The 19,291-nt window shown below is 33.7% G+C and overlaps 1 protein-coding gene and 1 long non-coding RNA gene across 2 annotated transcripts in view; one reads left to right on the plus strand and one right to left on the minus strand.

Moving 5' to 3' along the window:
- The first annotated feature begins 5,029 nt into the window (after positions 1-5,029).
- On the plus strand, positions 5,030-6,278 carry LOC141293363 (uncharacterized). The gene is made up of 4 exons (XR_012340733.1): positions 5,030-5,152; positions 5,800-5,913; positions 6,001-6,067; positions 6,157-6,278. It is a non-coding gene; the product is annotated as an uncharacterized lncRNA (long non-coding RNA).
- A 7,306-nt stretch (positions 6,279-13,584) lies between these two features.
- ccdc50b (coiled-coil domain containing 50b) overlaps positions 13,585-19,291 on the minus strand; it is a 27,681-nt gene continuing 21,974 nt past the window's right edge. The window contains exons 6-12 of the mRNA XM_073825307.1: positions 17,644-17,746; positions 17,463-17,548; positions 15,519-15,581; positions 15,225-15,341; positions 14,433-14,542; positions 14,260-14,354; positions 13,585-14,176 (exon numbers count right to left, since the gene is read on the minus strand). Coding sequence (XP_073681408.1) covers positions 14,031-14,176; positions 14,260-14,354; positions 14,433-14,542; positions 15,225-15,341; positions 15,519-15,581; positions 17,463-17,548; positions 17,644-17,746 — 720 coding nt within the window. The 3' untranslated portion in view covers positions 13,585-14,030. The remainder of the gene's footprint in view (positions 14,177-14,259; positions 14,355-14,432; positions 14,543-15,224; positions 15,342-15,518; positions 15,582-17,462; positions 17,549-17,643; positions 17,747-19,291) is intronic.

The following is a 19,291-nucleotide window of genomic DNA, read 5'->3' on the forward strand; positions in this document are numbered from 1 at the left end:
TTTTTAATGTTTTTTTTTTTTATTTTTTTTTTTTTTATAAAGAAGTCTCTTCTGCTCACCAAAATACAGCAAAGCGGTAATATTGTTAAATATTTTTACTATTTAAAATAATTGCTTTCTATTTGATTATATTTTAAAATGTAATTTATTCCTGTGATCAAATCTACATTTTCAGAAATCATTCTAATATGCTGATTTGCTGTTCAAGAAACATTTATTATTATTATTATTATTATTATTATTATTATTATTAATATCATCAATATTTAAAACAGTACTTTTTTCAGGATTCTTTGATGAATAGAAAGATCCAAAGATCAGCATTTGTCTAAAATAAAAAGCTTTTGTAACATACACTATACCAAGAAATTTTAGAAATTAATACTTTTATTTAGCAAGGATGCTTTAAAATTATTAAAAGTGATGATAAAGACATTTATAATGTTACAAACGATTTCTATTTCAGATAAATGCTGTTCTTCTGAACTTTCTATTCATAAAAAAATTATAAAAATTATACTCCGCTGTTTTCAACATAATAATAATAATAAATGTTTTTTGAGCAGCAAATCAGAATATTAGAATGATTTCTGAAGGATCATGTGACTGGAGTAAGGATACTAAAAATTCAGTTTAAATTTAAAAAATTAAATTTAAAATATATTCAAATAGAAAACAGTTATTATGAATCCATAAAAATATTTTTAAAAATATTTATAGTTTTTGCTGTACTTTGGATCAAATAAATACAGGCTTTAAAAACATTAAAAATCTTTCTGTTTAAAAACTTTTGACTGGTAGTGTACCTTCATTTGAACAAAATCGAATACTACAAAGAATTTTAAAAGCTGGCTCTTTCTATTTAAATAAGGTCAACATGAATTTGCAGGTCATTTTACTTTTGTACTCAACTGCTTGAAAAGAAAAAGTTGTTTCAGAGGTTATTCATTTTGCTAATTTTTGACTTTGGAATAATATGCACTGATGAATCATTCAAAATAAGATTAGGAATAGTAAAAAAAAACTAAAATACTCACACTGTAAAGAAAAAAATATGTTGAGTAAAAATAATTTGTTACCCTGCTGCTTTAAAATTTTAAGTTCAGTCAAATAAGTTTAATCAACATGAAATGTTAAGTTGTACTAAGTGACTTAAGATATTTGAGTCGACTTAACAAAAAGTTTGGTTTGTTAAAGTTACCTGGCTGCCTAAATAATTTTATGTTGAATGAACTCAAATATCTAAGTTGTCACATAGTACAACTTAACATTTTAAGTTGACTAAACTTTTTTGAGTTAGGTAACAAATTATGTTAGGTTGACTCAACAAATAGTTTTTTACAGTGCAGTAAAAAAAAGTTTTCAAAGTTGTAAATAAGAAAATACTACTTCAGTCTTTCTACTTCACTATTTTATGTTTACTGTAATTCAGTGTTTTACTTGATGCTTCTACTAGCAGTTGGTTTTAATTTCATGTTGACTTTGAAATCATTAGACCTGTCTGGATGGGTTGCTAAGATTAAACAGAAATAAAAAAAAAACAAGTTTATGTGACAATAGAAAATGTTATTTAAATATTGAAAAATACAGTGGATTGAAACAGAAATTGAAACTGTGTGATCATTGCATTATTCCTGATATAAAATATATTTAAATGGCATAGAATGGTTGTGGTTCCCCTTTAAAAATGGAATTTAAAAGTTATTTCATTACTAAATGCAGACAAAGAAATATCCCTTCTCTTTTTTTAATGCTCATCAAAATTTATTAAAAAAAAGAAAGCTGATGAGTCACTATCAACCTCACTTTATACGTCTTTGTGTGCGTGTGTGTGTGTGTGTGCGCGTGTGTGTACATGTGGGTGTATGTGACGTTTAGGAACTTACAAATGTGGTTTCACATGTTCAGCTTCAGACGTTGTATAGACGCAGCTCCCTAGCAAAGATTTATATTCTCAGCATCATTCAGAGAAGCAAGTGTGTGAAGTGTGTTAACAGACGGACATGTCGTGGAGGATGAACCTGCTCCATGGACTGACCCTGACTGCGGCTGTCCTGCTTTTGGCTGCGGGACACAGTGTGGAATCTGGATGTGAGGACTATGACCTCATTGGGGACAATAAGGTGTGCTGCAAGAAGTGTAAACCAGGTCAGTTTTTGCAAAAGAATGATTAGCTTTGGGATAAATTGACTGTTAAAAGCTTAAATATGTAATAATGTTTCCTAAACTCAATAAGAATAAGAATTCTCTCTCTCTTTCTCTATTGCAAGCAATATAGATTTGCTCCGGGTGTGTGTTCACTACTGTGTGTGTGCAGTTGGATGAGTTAAATGCAGAGCACAAATTCCTAGTATGGGTCACCATACTTGGCCTCACTTCACCTCCTTTCCGTTCCTTTCCTTTAAAACTACAGATCTTGACTTTACCTTTGGCTACAAGTAGTGAAATTTTATAGTCTAATATTTTCCTTTTTGCTGCTTTTTTATTGTATATAGAAGCTATAGAATTGAAAATCATATATATATTTTTTTTTCAGATTTTTTTTGTCAGCCCCAAACCATTTGTTGCTAAATATTAATATGTTGTGAATATGTTGTGAATTGAAAAACTGAAAAGTTTGGGTAAAAATAGAAGGATTAAAAAAAGAAATAAAGAGAAAAACACTTGGTACCATGATATTCTTTATATCATGGTACCAAGTACAATAAAATCTAGTATTTTTCTATAATTTTATAATAATAAAAAAGTAATAATAATAATTAAAAAAAAAAAACAGGGTTTGGTCTCAATGGAAATGGTGATGATTTTTGTTAAACTTTAACAAATGTAATTACTATAATACTATTTACAACAATTAGCACCTCTAATATCAATGTAAATGGAAAACAAATGTCGATTTTTATATCTATTTCAATTCTGGCATGCATCATTTTGAATGTATTTTATATTGTCATCAGAGGCTCAGATGTAAGAACTGAACACACCGCTATTGATTTGTGATGGAGAAAGTTGTTTGAAATCACCAAAACTGAAAATAAAATTGCTATGAGAATATTATGGACAGTTAAAAAAAACTGCATCACATTGCAATTGAATGTAAATGTAGTTCATAGTATTTAGTCTGTATTTAAATACATAAACACTGATATAAAGTGTGTTTCGGTTTCCCCCTCGTGATAAAGTGTGATCATGTGATAATAACCACATCTGAAAGCCTCATTCATCCTAAAATTACTTTCGATATGATTATCAATATGAAGTTTACTTTCAATATAATTATCGTGCGTCAGGGATGCATAATCTTCACCGGAAGGAAAACAGATGTAGATGTAGGACATAGAACGAGGTTCAAAAGTCCACTTGTGAAGATGTTTCTGTAGCCGATTTCACACAGGAATACCAGTAAATCGCTGTAAAATTACAAATATAAAATGCGCTGTTCACACAGGCAACAACGTTTCGTCTTATTACCGGTAAAACGTCATTCATACATCAGTTTCAAAATACCGGTAAATTCCGTGACACCAAGATTAAGTCCAGAAAGGACCTCCAAAGGGCTGCACCTCCCGGTGTTGTGTTTGTTAACATGGAGGGGTATCCACCTTTATCTTCAATGCAGAAGTAAGCCTATGGGTGAGACTTATGGTTCATTACCCACTCTGGAAATAATGAGAAGAATAACAACGTGCAGTAAATGGTAAAACTGTTTGCACTACAAAGCAGTGTGTTCATAATTAAGATTATACATTAAAATAATTTGGTAAGACACACCAATTTGCAATATCAAGCAGCAAAATGAACTGTTTTGTACAGATACAAATAGCTGGATGCAGATAAGACTGGAAGCCAGACCCATAAAATTTACAAAAAAGTTACTATGTTAAGAAAAAGGTGGATACGCAGTCAGTGTTTTTGTTGATGTTTTCATTTTCGTGTCAAATGTTTACATTCATGCAGCTGCTTTTGACCAAGAGATATCATATTAGACTTCAAACCGAACTACTGAGCTATCCACCTTATTCCTGAACGTAAAAGTCTTGCGCGACTTAAGCAATGCTACATTCCCGGTCTCTGTTGTTTTTGGTCAAACGTGTTTTCCGAGCTGATAATCAAATGTTAAACCTATGAAAATGGTTCTAAAAAGCACATGGCGCTATAGTTTCATCACATGACAGTGTCACAATGATTGCTAATTTGCAGTAAAGTTGACTTCCAGTTTAATTTGTGGGAAGATGACATGAGCGATACATACAACGTCGTTCCACCTTTTACCGGTAAAGCGTCATTCATACATCAGTTTCAAAATACCGGTAAATTCTGCGACATCATTAAGATTAAGTGCAGAAAGGAGCTCTAAAGGGCTGCGCCTTTTGATTTTGTGTTTGTAAACATGGAGGGGTATCCACTTGTACTAGTGAATATGTTGTTATGCTAATTTATGGTGTCTAAACCATGGAAAAAATGTGTGGAAATTGCTAAGAGAAGGACTTAGTAAACAGGAAAGGGCGCAATATTTTGACAAACCTTTACTACGTATAGGTGGTAAGCAGTATTAAGATATTAGCCTAATATTTCACCTACCTGACCGGAAACAATGAGAACAAACATGAATGTTGTCAAGATTCTTGCCCTAGAAATCCCGGTTTACTTTTTTACAAACACCTTTTGTTCCTCAGACAGTTTTTTGCACTCTTCTCCTTGATTTGTTATAACTTTGGGCAGTCTGTAATACTCCAAATGTTTTCCCTGGTCTGACCGATTAGTACAGGCCAAAACATGACAATAATTGACCATTTTCAGCAGCAATAATCAGCTAAATATGCGAGTTTCGTTCGGTGCAGTGACATTGTTTACATTCATTGCCCCCAATATGGCCGATTGATGAGGTGTCTTAAAAACTCTATATGTTTAGAAACTCAAAATGAGTGCATAATATGAAATAATCCTCATCCATTTATATTGTTTTGTTATTTTTTAATACTAAAGCTTTATTCAGTTCCAGATGTTTAAAGTGTATGTGTGTTTGTTGCAGGAAACCGTCTTGTCACTCGTTGTGGTCTAGATCCATTTGCTTTGTGTACTCCCTGCGAAAAAGACAACTTTGTCACCGATGCATTATCACCAAGTTGTCTGAGATGCAGTCAATGTACAGGTACAGCATTTGATGCATATTTTTCTTCATGATGTTCAGCCCATCCTCACATCCAAAATGTCCATGTGTTCTGTGCATATATATATTACATATATTTGTGCATTCATACATACATATGTGACCCTGGACCACAAAATCAGTCATAAGAGTCATTTTTTCTTAAATTGAGATTTATATATAATCTTAAAGCTGAAAAAAAAATTAACACTGATGTATGGTTTGTTAGGATAGGACAATATTTGGCCAAGATACAACTATTTGAAAATCTGGAATCTGAGGGTGCAAAAAAATCTAAATATTGAGAAAATCTTTAACGTTGTCCAAATTAAGTTCTTAGCAATGCATATTACTAATCACAAATTAAGTTCTGATATATATTTTTGTTGAAAATGTACAAAATATCTTCATGGAACATGATCTTTACTAAATATCCGAATGATTTTTGGCATAAAAGAAAAATCAATCATTTTCTATATAGCTATTGCAACTTAAGACTGGTTTAGTATACACAGTACATACATATTATGTAAACACAAACTTTTATTTTGAATGTGATTAATCACAATTAATTGATTTGAATACTAATTTGAATATTATGGTGAATGTAGCTGCTTGTGTTTTAATAAAGTGTCGCTCCTCTGCTCCAGATAACATGCAAGTGAAGGTGAATTGCACCGCCAGCAGCAACACCGTTTGTGAGTGTAGACCGGGACATTCCTGCATTAAAGGGTGTTACAGAGGACAGCAGCCCACTGCAAATGGTAAATCTAATGAGAGATAACTGATCTGTCTTTTGATATTAATAACTAATATGCATCTGACTGCAACGTTTTGTATGAATTCATAAGGCTGTGAGCCGTGTCCTCCAGGGACGTTCAATAACAAGACTCATGAATCCTGTGTGAAGTGGACTAAGTATGATGCATTCACCATCTTTTCATTCACCTATTCGTGATGTGCTGATGAAGCTACATATCACAAATGCTGTATCTCTCAATTCACAGGTGTACAGAGCCAGACCAAATAATTACACCTGGAGATGCATACAAAGATGTAACCTGTGGCCGTAAACCAGATACCAAACCAGATACCAAACCTGATACCAAACCTACTGACCTAGAAAGCAGTATGTATGACAGAAATAAATAGCAGAGAAGAAATAAACTTGTATATACAGTCAAGCCCGAAATTATTCATACCCCTGGGAAATTCTGACTTAAAGTTACTTTTATTTAACCAGCGAGTTTTTTTGACCGGAAATGACACAAGCTTCTCCCAGAAGATAATAAGACAATGTACAAGAGGCATCATTGTGGAAAAAAAATATTACTCATCTTTTATTTACATTTGAACAAAAAGTGTCATGTCCAAAATTATTCATATCCTTCTCCGTATTCAACAGAAAAGCCTTAATTGGCTATTACAGCAATCAAACGCTTCCTATAATTGCTGACCAGCTTTTTGCATGTCTCCACTGGTATTTTTGCCCATTCATCTTTAGCGATGAGCTCCAACTGATTCTCAATTGGATTTAAGTCAGGACTCTGGCTGGGCCACTGCAAAACGTTAATGTTTTTGTCTGCTAACCATTTTTTTCACCACTTTTGCTGTGTGTTTTGGGTCGTTGTCGTGCTGAAATGTCCACTGGTGCCCAAGGCCAAGTTTCTCTGCAGACTGCCTGATGTTGTTGTTGAGAATTTTGATGTATTGCTCCTTTTTCATGGTGCCGTTTACTGTGATTGAGTTCCCTGGTCCACCATCTGAAAAACACCCCCAAAACATTAGGTTCCCATCAGCATGTTTGACAGTGGGGATGGTGTTCTTAGGGTTGAAGTCTTCTCCTTTTTTACGCCAAATGAAGGCTACATCATTGAGGCCAATCAATTAATTTTTTGTTTCAATAACCATAAAACAAAAGACCAGAAGTCTTCTTCTATGTCCAGATGAGCATTTGCAAAGGCCAAGCGGGCTTTTGTGTGCCTTATATGGAGAAGTGGTGTCCTCCTTGGTCTGCGTCAGAGGAACCCAGTGGTGTGCAGTGTCTGTTGTACTGTCTGCCTTGAGATGTTGCCACCAGCAGAGCCCAGATTCATCAGGATGGCCTTAGTGGTGATTTTTCACAGTGTCTTGTATTTTGTAATAATACTTTGCACTGTTGCCACTGGAACTTCAAAACATTTAGATATGGTCTTATAGCCCTTTCCTGACTTGTGAGCAGCCACAATGCGCAGCCGCAGGTCCTCAGTGAGCTCCTCTGTCTTAGCCATGGCTGTCCACAAACCAACAGCAGAGAGCTTCTGTTTTTCACCTGTTGAGTTGATTAAAACAGCTGTTCCCAATGAATCGGGGTAGTTAGGATGCTTTAGAACAGCTTAGACTATTTGGAATGGTATAGAACTTTGAATTTTCCCAAAGTTCCTTTGGACTGTGACAGTTTGCAAAGGGTATGAATAATTTTGGACATTCTACAATTTGTTCAAATGTAAATAAAAGCTGAGAAATATTTTTTTTCCACAATGATGCTTCTTGTACATTGTCTTATTATCTTTTGGGAGAAGCCTGTATCATTTCCGGTCAAAAAAACAAAACAAAAAAACTTGCTGCTTGAATAAAAGACTTTAAGTCAGAATTTGCCAGGAGTATGAGTAATTTTAGGCTTGACAGTATATATATATATATATATATATATATATATATATATATATATATACATTTGCATCTTTAAAGGTTATTTCAAGCTACTGACTCATTGTTGCTCTTTGCTACAGAGACCATTGCTATTTTCATCACCTTTGCAACCATCTGCATAGCGGTACCTGTTGCAACAGTCCTCTTCCTAGAATGGAGGAGAGGAAAAGCCACTCGTAAACCCAATGTTGAAAAGGAAACTCTTGAAGGTAAATATATTTGCGTTTTTCCTTTAGTTACTCAGAACATAGGCTTCCTTGAGAGATTTTGTGTCTTCATGCATTTTGTCTTTTGCTCAGCAGGAGGACAGACTGAAACATCTCTTCTCGATAAGCCCAGCTTCTGTTTTCCTCAGCAGGAACATGGCGGCAGCAGTCAGAGTTCAACGGCCTCGCTGGTCTCACAGGATATTGGGCCTTTGGTAGCATGAACTTGTGTTGTGTAGCAAGCTAAACATAAATAAGCATTCATTTGTAGTTATATGCAGATATGTACAATGTCTATGTACTGTGTAATTTATTTTACTGTATTCTATTGGATTCCTGTCCTAAAACTTTATTCATGATGTTTGTGAAATTTTGTTGCCATTAAAGCAGCTTTTAATTTAATATTGTATCGTGTTTTCACATCATAGCCGTGTTCTGAAACAATACATTTTGTGCTTAAATTGTTTACCACTAAGAATAAACTTGCCCAAAAAAATCTTAACACTTTTTACAAAACAGAGGGGGAATAAGATGCCCTCTCGTTCAATTTCAAAATGTGCTCGGATGACTTTCATGTTGAAAAAAATTAAGATGTTACAAAAAGAAAACAAAAATCCTCAAATATGAGCCCTTTAAACTTTAAGCATGAGATTACTAGCCTTTAGCCTTTGAGGAGAAAAGAGGTGCTCTGTCTCAAAAGGTGCTCAAATGACTTTTATTATGAAAATATATGGTATGATAAAGACAAAAACTAGAGGTTCAGTTGCCCTCTTGCCATTTAAAGGTTGTATCAGCGATTTCTAGCCTAAAACATAAAGTGTCGATTTCAGCTTACCTTTCTTCACGATCCGCTCGCTGCCTGCCCCATAAATTGTCTGTGAAAAAACCGCGTCTCTCTGGTCAGCCTAGGGTCCGAGATATGCCAAAAAAACAATCGGCGCTATCAACACACCACAGATAACCAAACAGTGTTCCAACCAATCAGCCTCAGGGGTTTGGTGTTGTGGACTTTCCTACTGGTGCAGGGATGTGAGGGAGGCGGAGCGAAAGTCCACAACACCAAACCCCTGACGCTGATTGGTTGGAACACTGTTTGTTTTTGTGTGGAAAGGTTGGTAGTGCCGATTGTTTTTTTGGCATATCTCGGACCCTAGGCTGACCAGAGAGACGCGGTTTTTTCACAGACAATTTATGGGGCAGGCAGCGAGCGGATCGTGAAGAAAGGTAAGCTGAAATTGACACTTTATGTTTTAGGCTAGAAATCGCTGATACAACCTTTAAGAAAAGAGGCAATTATGCTCAAAATGTGCTTAGATGACTTTTATTTTGAAAACACATAAAAGATGTTAACATGTTACAAAAAAGGTGAAAAAATCCTCAAATAGGAGACCTTTAAACTCAGTATGAGTTCAGTAGCTCTTTAGCCTTTGAGAAGCGTTTTGTCTCAAAATGTGAAAATGACTTTTATTATGAAAAAAACATAAGATTACCAAAAAAGACAGAAAAAAACTCAAGGCCTTTGAACTTTTTTTACAAGTTCAGTTGCCCTCTTGCCATTTATGAAAAGGGGCATTCATGCTCAAAATGACTTTTACTATGAAAACAATCCTCAAATGGGAGACATTTAAACTAAGAGTTCTATGAGTTCAGTAGCTCTTTAGCCATTCAAAACAGAGACGTTCACTGCTCAGAATGCGCCCAGTTGACTTTTATTATGGAAACACAGGCCTTATAAGATGTTAACACACATTACAAAAAAGAAAAAAAATCCTCAAACACGAGACCTTTAAACATTCAAGTTCAGTTGCCCTCTAGGCTTCGAGAACAAAGAGGCGTTGATGTGGCTGATGTAATGCACATGCACGAAAGGTTAGAGTATGTGTGGGGGGTGCAGAGACCTCTGCACTGAAATACTGTGGGCTGTGAGGATATGACAGTGCTTGATATTTTATTTCAACACCATCAGAATTCCCCTGCATAGCATTAATTCAAATCCACTGAATTTCCAACAGCAAAACCCCTGAATTTTCAGCATGCTGGTAAAAGACTTCTCAGGGTCTTTTCTGACCTCTGACCTTTAGACAAATGTTTCCCAAGAATATCAGTAAAACACAGATCATTTGCCGTTCTTTTTGTAGAACTAAAAAATGAGGAACACGCATTTCCAAATCAAATTTGCACTAAAACCAGTGGGAAATGCAGAAATAAGGCGATTTGTGTGGCACAACACAAATACAGCAGAAATAAGGCTTTATATCCCCATATACAAACATAAAATAAAAGATCTATATTGTCTTCTCCTTGAATTATTTTTTCCCATTTTTAAAAAAAAACTTATTTTAGTTAACATAGATGTTATTCCACTGCACATACATTAAATGACTAAACAAAAAAAAGTGTTATTCATTCTTGCAACACAATTTCACCTTGACAGTCATGTTTATAATCACAGATTATGCTGTGTTATATACAAATTCAGATGTGGGATGTTCCCAGATCTTGCCAGATCATGTTAAAAAGGTCACCACTATGTTTCTCTTAGCAAGCGTTGGATTGTTTTCCTCTTGGAAACCATATTTTGAATCATCACTATATATAATAGAGTGCTGCAGTGACGATGTGTTATTGTAGGCCAACCTGAAAGTTAGTATCATATGGAAGCCTGTTTCCAACACTGAAAATAAAAAAGGTAAATGCAACTTTTTATCTCACAATTCTGAATTTCTTTTCACACAGTTGACCTTTGGTCAAGAGCTTGATTGACAGGTGATCTGACCAATCATAAGACTGACTCCTCCAATTGTTTGTATTGACATCTTTCCGTGGCTGAAATAAAGTACATTCTGATGTTCATTCATGTTTATTTTCGTGCTTTAAGTAAATGTAAAAAGACGGTCAGTTCATGTGCCGTTTGAACCGACTGATCTGTCATGGCACATTAAAGAGCTACAAAATGATATTGTTTAAATTAATAATAATAAAAAAAAATTGAAAGCTGAGACTTTGTTTCATACCAGAAGTAATCTGCTCTGTCTTGCAAATTCTGATTTTTTTTCAGAATTGTGACAAACTCGCAATTGCAAGTTATAAAGCCAGAAATGTGAGTCCAAAAATGACCAATTGCAAGTTTATATCTTGCTATTCTGACTTTATGACACGCAATTGCACGTTATAAAACTAGAATTGTGAGATACCAACTAGCAATTCTAAGAATTGCTTGTCCAATTTTTTCCCTCAAAATTGGACTTTATATCTCCCAGTTGCTATATCTCACAATTCTGAAAAAAAGTCAGAATTGTGAGATATAAACTTGCAATTGCAAGAAAAAGTCAGAATTCTGACTTTATTTTTCCCAGTCGCGAGTTTCTATTGCTCAATTCTAACATTTCCCAGAACTGCGCATTTATATTTTACAATTCTGACTTTATAACACACAATTGCGAGTTTATATCTCACAATTCTGAGAAAAAAGTCAGAATTGCAAGTTGTGAGATAAAAAGTCGCAATTACCTTTTTTATTTAGTTGTGGAAATGGGCTTCCATAGCATCACCCTGGTTCCCTCGACAAAAACCCAATATGATTTTGAAAAGCAAGTTCTGAACAAAAGCAATAAAAGTTGACTATTCCACATTTTGTTCATCAATATAATATTCACAAATGAACATTGCTTGCATTTTGAAGCCTACATACGATCGGCAGAAGTAAAAAGCAAAACATATCCATCTTTTACTTTGCATAAGAGTGTGTAAATTGAATGTGCCTGCCTTCTGGTCATATCCGCATCCAGCTATTTTTAGCTGTACAAAACGGCTCATTTTGCTGCTTGATAGTGCAAATTGATATGTCTTGCAATATTATTTTAATGTTTTATCTTAATTTTGAGCACAGTTTTGCAGTTTACTGCACGTTGTTATTCTTCCCTATAGCGGCTGATGAACCAAAAGTCTCGCCTGGACTTAACTGTTTACATTAAAACATTTTTTTGCTGAAACCGTGTTCCTTGTGATTCATAAAATACAAGACAGCCACTACTGTTTTTTGAAAACAAAACAAAGAATCAAAGAACAAAAATGAATGCCAGCGGCACCTGACAATATGTTGAAAATATATCGTTTACAACGTTATTATCCGTAATCCAGAGCCTCACCAGGTAAACGGTAATCAGATTCTTTTCCGCCAACCGGTTCTTTCGGACAGTTATGCTGCGTCCCAATTCGCATACTATCCGTCCTAAATAGTATTCGAAAATAGAATTAGTATGTCCCAAATCGTAGTATGTTTAAAAAAGTATTCCAAAGATTCCCGGATGGTCTACTACTTAACTTCGGAATTCGAAGTGCTGATCAATGCGCACTCTAACGGCTAATATTGCCCACAACACATTGCGAGGATTCGATTAGAACTACAAACACGCATAAAAAGTGTTAAAAACTACAAATATGGCGGATATGGTAGAGAAAGGGGTTTTAGTGATAAATAATCAATGTGTAACCTGTTAAAAAATATATTTTTTTAATGTTATCCGTGTTATATTTCATGTGCAGCAACATTATGAACTTTTATAATGATAGGTTTGGTCATTAACGTTTAAATGCATAATTATGCAAACACAAGAGCAGAGTTCTCGGCATGAAAGACTCGTGAAAGAAAGTGCCTTCATTTCTCTCTAATACGGAAGAAAATTAAATTAAACAAATGTATATAAATATTAACTGTGATGATTGACAGGGCAGTTTAAACAGTGACAGGATTCAGGTAACTAAGCAACAGAGCGTCCGTTAAAAAAGCAGTTATGACAAAGTAGTATGTCCCAAAGCTTGCCTACTATTCTACTACATACTCAAAAGTATGTACTTTTTCTTCACAAAAAGAGTACATACTTTTAGTGCATAGTATAAGTAGGCAAATTGGGACGCAGCATTAGTTTCAATGAACTTGTTCAATTCACCAGTTCGTTTACGTAATCACGCAATGACGTACCACATACACAATTAATTATTGAAGCTTAGGGTTAGGGTGCACTTTCACGCGTGCGCAGATCACCATCTCATAGGCCTTCGGTCCGAGTTGGATCTGTTTCCTCAAGTTCAGTTACTGTTGGACAAACTGGAGCTCTGAATAATTGGATAATGTGGCAAAAACCAACATTACAGCATTGTATTCGTCGGTATTTTGACTCATTTTTAGTCGGAGTGACTGTAACCCGTCTAAAAGTTAGTTTTTATTGAGTTAACCAGTAGATTCTGCGCTGTTCAAATCGCAAATTGTTTGAGACGGTTCAATCCGACTTGACAAACTGGTTCAACTGTAGAAATAAAGTCGCCTAAGTCACATCTTCGATGGCCTGAGGGTAAGTAAAATTGCCAGTTCATTTTCATTTTTGGGTTCATTATCCACCATTTTAACGTAACGACCACTGAGCTTCCGCTTTCAGACTTAATTTAAAAAGCCACTTAGCAACCGTCTTTTTCAAGACCAGTAGAAGCTACAATCACAATGTAGTGGTGGTGTGTAGGATATTACTGATGAATTTGATGTTGTAGAATAACTTGCATACCTTATTTGATCCAATTACCCAAAAAACCCATTGGTTTTAAGATGAGTAAAGTGTTAAAATGCTCACTCGTGTCTAAATTTTGGCCTACAACAACTGTGTCATCCCTTCAGCACTCTGTGCTAGTCTTTATGCATGTGTACAATTAGTAACAGAGATTAAAACAATGAGCATGTCGCACACACCTGTCACTGCATGTATTTGCAAAACAGGTTTTTAATCATCACATAATGAATGAACTTTGACTCAGTGTGTGTTTTTGATAGATTAAAAGTGAGTGTTTATCTTTAATTACGTACATCTCCCTTGGTGCTGTCATGTTATGTGATCCTTTTACAACAACGTGATGAAGTCATGAATTGTTAGATTGATCTGTCCATAATGTGGATTATACAACGCTCAAAAGACAAGGCTAAGTTAGTCACATGTTCACTGTTGTTTGCAGTTCTCTTTCTTGTCTTTGGCTTTGTGACGTCCTGCTTTGTCGCTCTGCCGTTTAGTTGGTGGTATGAAGGTGGGTTCTGGTAAATAGTCATAAAAGATACTGTGCGGGTTTCGAGGGGCCAAACATAGACCTGTTGAGAAAACAGGAAATGGCTGCTGATGTGGCACAAATACAGTTACTGAACTTTCCTGTTATATAGCAGTGTGTTCAAACCTGATGGGGGGCTGGTGGAAATTTGGCTTTCGCGTTTCCTAGCCTTGAACGTTGGGTCCAGTTCCTCTGCGATGTTGTGTATGTGTTGGTTTCGGCTGAAAAGAGATGCAGTGCTAAGATACAGCAAGTGTTGAAAAGCTCTGAATGTGTGTGATAAAGAACCTGTGACTCACAGCGCAGTGCCTGATGGGCTTGCTAGATGGCTTTCAATGGTGGACTCTTCCTCTTCCACAGGTGAATGCAGTCCGTCTGAGTTCAGCCTCTCTCGCAACATCTGAAGAGTCTGAAATTGAAGACGACAAGGTCGGAAAGGTAAAACAAAGTTGCAAAGTCTTCATTTACACCAAAACAGAAATGTGACCCTGGACCACAAAACCAGTCATAAGGTTAAATTTTACAAAACTGAGATATATACATCATATGAAAGCTCAATAGATAAGCTTTCTACTGATATATGGTTTGTTAGGATAGGACAATATTTGGCCGAGATACATCTATTTGAAAATCTGGAATCTGAGGGTGCAAAAAAAGTCTAAATACTGAGAAAATCACCTTTAAAGTTGTCCAAATTAGGTTCTTAACAATGCATATTACTAATCAAAAATTACATTTTGATATATTTATAGTAGGAATTTTACAAAAAATCTTCATGGAACATGATCTTTACTTAATTTCCTAATGATTTTTGGCATAAAAGAAAAATCCAAAATTTTGACCCATGCAATGTATTTTTGGCTATTGCTACAAATATACCCCAGCGACTTAAGACTGGTTTTGTGGTCCAGGGTCACAAATGTGAAATGAAATGTCTATCCACCTCAACTAAATAAAAAGTGAAATATATATCTATGGAAGCCCATTACCACCATGGAATAAAAAATTAAAAAGGTAATTGTAACCTTTTATCTGAAAATTCGGAATTTTGCCAGATTTAAAGTCAGCATTGAGTATTGTGAGATTCAGACCTTCCTGGTTGTGGTGTTTCCTTCATCTCTTGGTTCAGCAGGTCTGGGCTGGATCTCTAGGTCTTGTGGCCTGTTTCTGACTCTTCTCGGATGGCGCTGCATGTATTGGGCGATCTCCTGATGAGCATTGATGTTACAGAGAGGTTATAAAGTTTTGTAGCATCATCACAACCGATTTTTACTTAGATGTTCGAGAATCTAGAAATAGTAGTTTAAACTTTTGTTCATGTAATTAAGTTGTAATCTGTCTATTATCTGTACAGTATAACTTTAGATGATTAATGATTCTTCTACCTCATCTTGGGCTACTTGGGCCGCAATGAAGTCCACCTCTGATCTAGAGCTCTGAGGAATTTGCTGAAAAAAAGCAAAATAAATACTATGTGATTTTTTTTTTTTTGGTTTTATTTTTTTAAAAGTAATTGTATGTGCTTTTGTAAATGTTCTTAGTTTATATTTCTTAGTGTTTAAGTATTATTTATATAAATAATAAATGTAAGTATATTAAGTATTATTTAAATTATTAAATACTATTTTAGCCTTTATATTTTTATTTTATATTATATTCATATTTTCAGTTAGCTTTTATTTTTGTTCGTTTAATTTTTGAGTAAGCTTTAGTACTGTTTTTAAATATGACTGTTTAAATTGAATTTACTTTTAAATTTGAGTAAATTATAAAATTAAAAATAAATTGTATATAAAAAAAATATATAATTAATAATTATTAAAAAATACTATGTGTTTTAAAGTATTGCCTATATAAATAAGTAGTAGCAAATAAGTATTACTTGAATAAATAAGTATTATTTGCATTAATATTTTGAAGTAGCATTTATTTTTATATCTTTTAGTTTATTTTTCAGTTTTTTTTAAATACATCTGTTTAACTTTATTTACTTTTAATTTCAGTTTTAGTTAAGTACTTCAACTTATTTAATTTGAGTTAGTTGCCAAGACATTTCTCATTTTTTAAAGTTTTTTAATGTCTTTCAAGTTGATGTTTTTCATCCAATATTTATTTATTTATTATTTTAAATTTCATGTTTATTTTTTTAATTAACAAACATTTTTAATAGTTTTAGTTAACATTATTACTATTATAGTGTTTATTAATATTTTGAAATAGCATTTATTTTAAATGTTTTAGTTAAATTTTCAGTAGTTTTAGTTTTTTTCATACATCTGTTCAACTTTTATTTTCAGTTTCTTTTAATTTAATTTTAATTTCATTTCAGTACTTCAACTACAACTTATTTTATTTGAGTTAGTTGCCAAGACAACATTTCTCATTTTTGTTTAGGTTTTTTAATGTCTTTTAAGTTGACGTTTTTCATCTAATATTTATTTATTCATTATTATTATGATTACTATTGTTTTAAATTTCAGGTTTATTTTATTTAACAAAAACATGTTTATTAATTTTAGTTAATATTACTATTGTAGTATCTATTAATATTTTGAAGTAGCATTTTTTTAATTGTTTAGTTTAATTTTCACTATTTTTTAAATACATCTGTTTAACTTTATTTAGTTGTAATTTCAGTTTTAGTCATTTCAGTACTTCAACTTTAACTAAATTAATTTTATTTCAGTTAGTTCCCAAGACAACATTTCTTATTTTTGTTTAGGTTTTTTTAATGTCATTTAAGTTGATGTTTTTTATCTACTATTTACTTATTTATTGTTATTATTTTAAATTTCAGGTTTATTTGAACAAAAACAGTTTTATTAGTTTTAGTTAACAATATTACTATTATAGTATTTATTAATATTTTAAAGTAGCATTTATTTTTATAATTTTTTTAGTAAATTTTTTAATACTGTACATCTGTTTAAATGTATTTACTTTTTTATTTAATAAATAGTATTTAATATAATATTTAATTCATTTTCTAATATTTATTATTATTATATTAAATTTCAGGTTTACTTTAATTAACAAACATTTTTTATTTTTTTAGTTAGCAATACCAACACTGGTAGGACTACATTTCTATTCAATTTTAGATTTTAATTTAAGATACTGTCAATTTCAAAGACTGAAGCAGACCCAAACCTGAAGCCACCAATGCACTTTCATTTTATTTTCTTTCCAGCAGACACAGGCTCACAGATACTCACAATCTCCAAAAATAAAGTAATACTGTTCCTGAACCTAACGCAAACCTGGCTAGATTCGATAAGTAGACATGAAGTGTCTGTGTAAGCCAATAAAACGTGTTCAATGTAACACACCTCTCTGTGAGGCAGCATATTCTCTTCCTCCTGAAGTCTACGGGCCAGCTCGGCGTCCTGAAGCACCTGCTCCCAGATTCCCATACCTGACAGAGGGAGACCAAAACATGCTACAGTTAGATGACATGTGATGCAATCATTTACATTTGCATGCATTTGTAAAAATTTTTTTTTTCTTTACCTTCACAGAGTGGAGAAACAACGTCATTGTCATTGTAACCAGCAGCAGCCCTCATTCTTCTCATCTCCATTTCTTCTTCTTCCTGTAGCTGTTTAGCGATTTCCTGTGATTAAATTTTAAATAGCGATTAAATAGCGATTAAATTTATAAAGCATGTCAAAAACCGCGTAGCGTACACATCATAATTTAAATTAATTAATAAAGAATAATAATAATAATAAAAAAATCTAAATAATAAAAATACATTAAAACATACATAATAGAATACCGTAAAATAATATATATTTTATTTATATAATTTATAAATAATACCAACATTATTTGTAAACAATAAAATATATTGCAATTCATATTGTGCTTGTGCTGTGATGCACAACTGAAGGGCCTGAAATTGCTTAACAGTGGCTGAACTGAATATATCTTATGCATCAGGATGGTGAAAAATGCTATTCAAAGTGTAACCTCAGTTTAGACACGCACACATCTTGGTCTGAGTTTAAGATCATGTAGCAGAGGTGTCAAAGTGGGTCGTGAAACTTCCATCACGAAGTCTCTTGAACAAAAGCTCATCATCTTATAGCACGAGAAACCAGGCTGACACCCACCAGAGTAACTGCAGGCCAGAGCAGTGGAAAGTACAGCTCAAACAGACACACACCTACACACACACTATATGTGTGACTCCCACAGAGACGCTTCTCAGGACACCTCGCCTGAGATCTGCTGAGTCTTTCAGACCTCATTTACACTCTGACATCACGGAAGAAAACCGCACATCGCACGAGAACGCTTATGTATTTATTATACGCCTGTCATACTGAGCAGCAGCAGTCTGACTCTGATCTTTAGCGCATGATCTTAGCCAGTTTCCATTAAAACGCCACAGTAACCACAAATAGACTTACAACTGTAATATCAAAATAATTTCATACTGGATTATTTAAATAACTTTCAGAATTTGTCAACCTGAAAAACATTAACTGTAGTAGTATGATAGAAAGGATGATTACCATGCTTTATTATACAGATCTGACACGTGAAGTGACGCAAATGCTTTTTTGTCCTGGTTTTGTGACCTTTTTATAAATGAAACAGAATAGGAAATATAAAATGCGTCTTTTTTTCTACACCAACGTTCTAAGCATTAGCAACAGGAAATGGGTTGTTAAATGTGAGAAACAAAAACTGGAAGTGAGTTCACACATTAAAAATAACTTCAACTTTTAAAAAAGCAGACCATTTTAATTTTATTCTTTTTTTTTTTTACACTGAGGTTAATTTAAAGTGGTTTCCTTAACAAAAAAAACAACAATAGACAAAAAGCACACGCTATGAAGTATATACTTCATTTGTCCACTAGAGGACAGTAATGTAGAAAAGGAGCCTTTAATGCTTTAAATGTCACACTATTAAAAGGCCAGTTCATCCAGAAATATATTATTGTCATCATTTAATCATCTGCATGTGGGTCTAAATCAAAAAAGCAGAACCAAAAAGCTGAAATGACATGAGGACGAAAAAAGATAGAAGTAGCGCATACTATTTATTCACAGTCTTCTGAAGACATTTAATAGGTTTGTGAGCTAAGACGTCTAGAAAAGTTGTTTTTTTTACCCACTGTAAAGCATGTACTGTATTTCTTGTAAAC

This window comes from Garra rufa, chromosome 20 (genome assembly GCF_049309525.1).
Source record: "Garra rufa chromosome 20, GarRuf1.0, whole genome shotgun sequence".
NCBI classification, from domain to species: domain Eukaryota; kingdom Metazoa; phylum Chordata; class Actinopteri; order Cypriniformes; family Cyprinidae; genus Garra; species Garra rufa.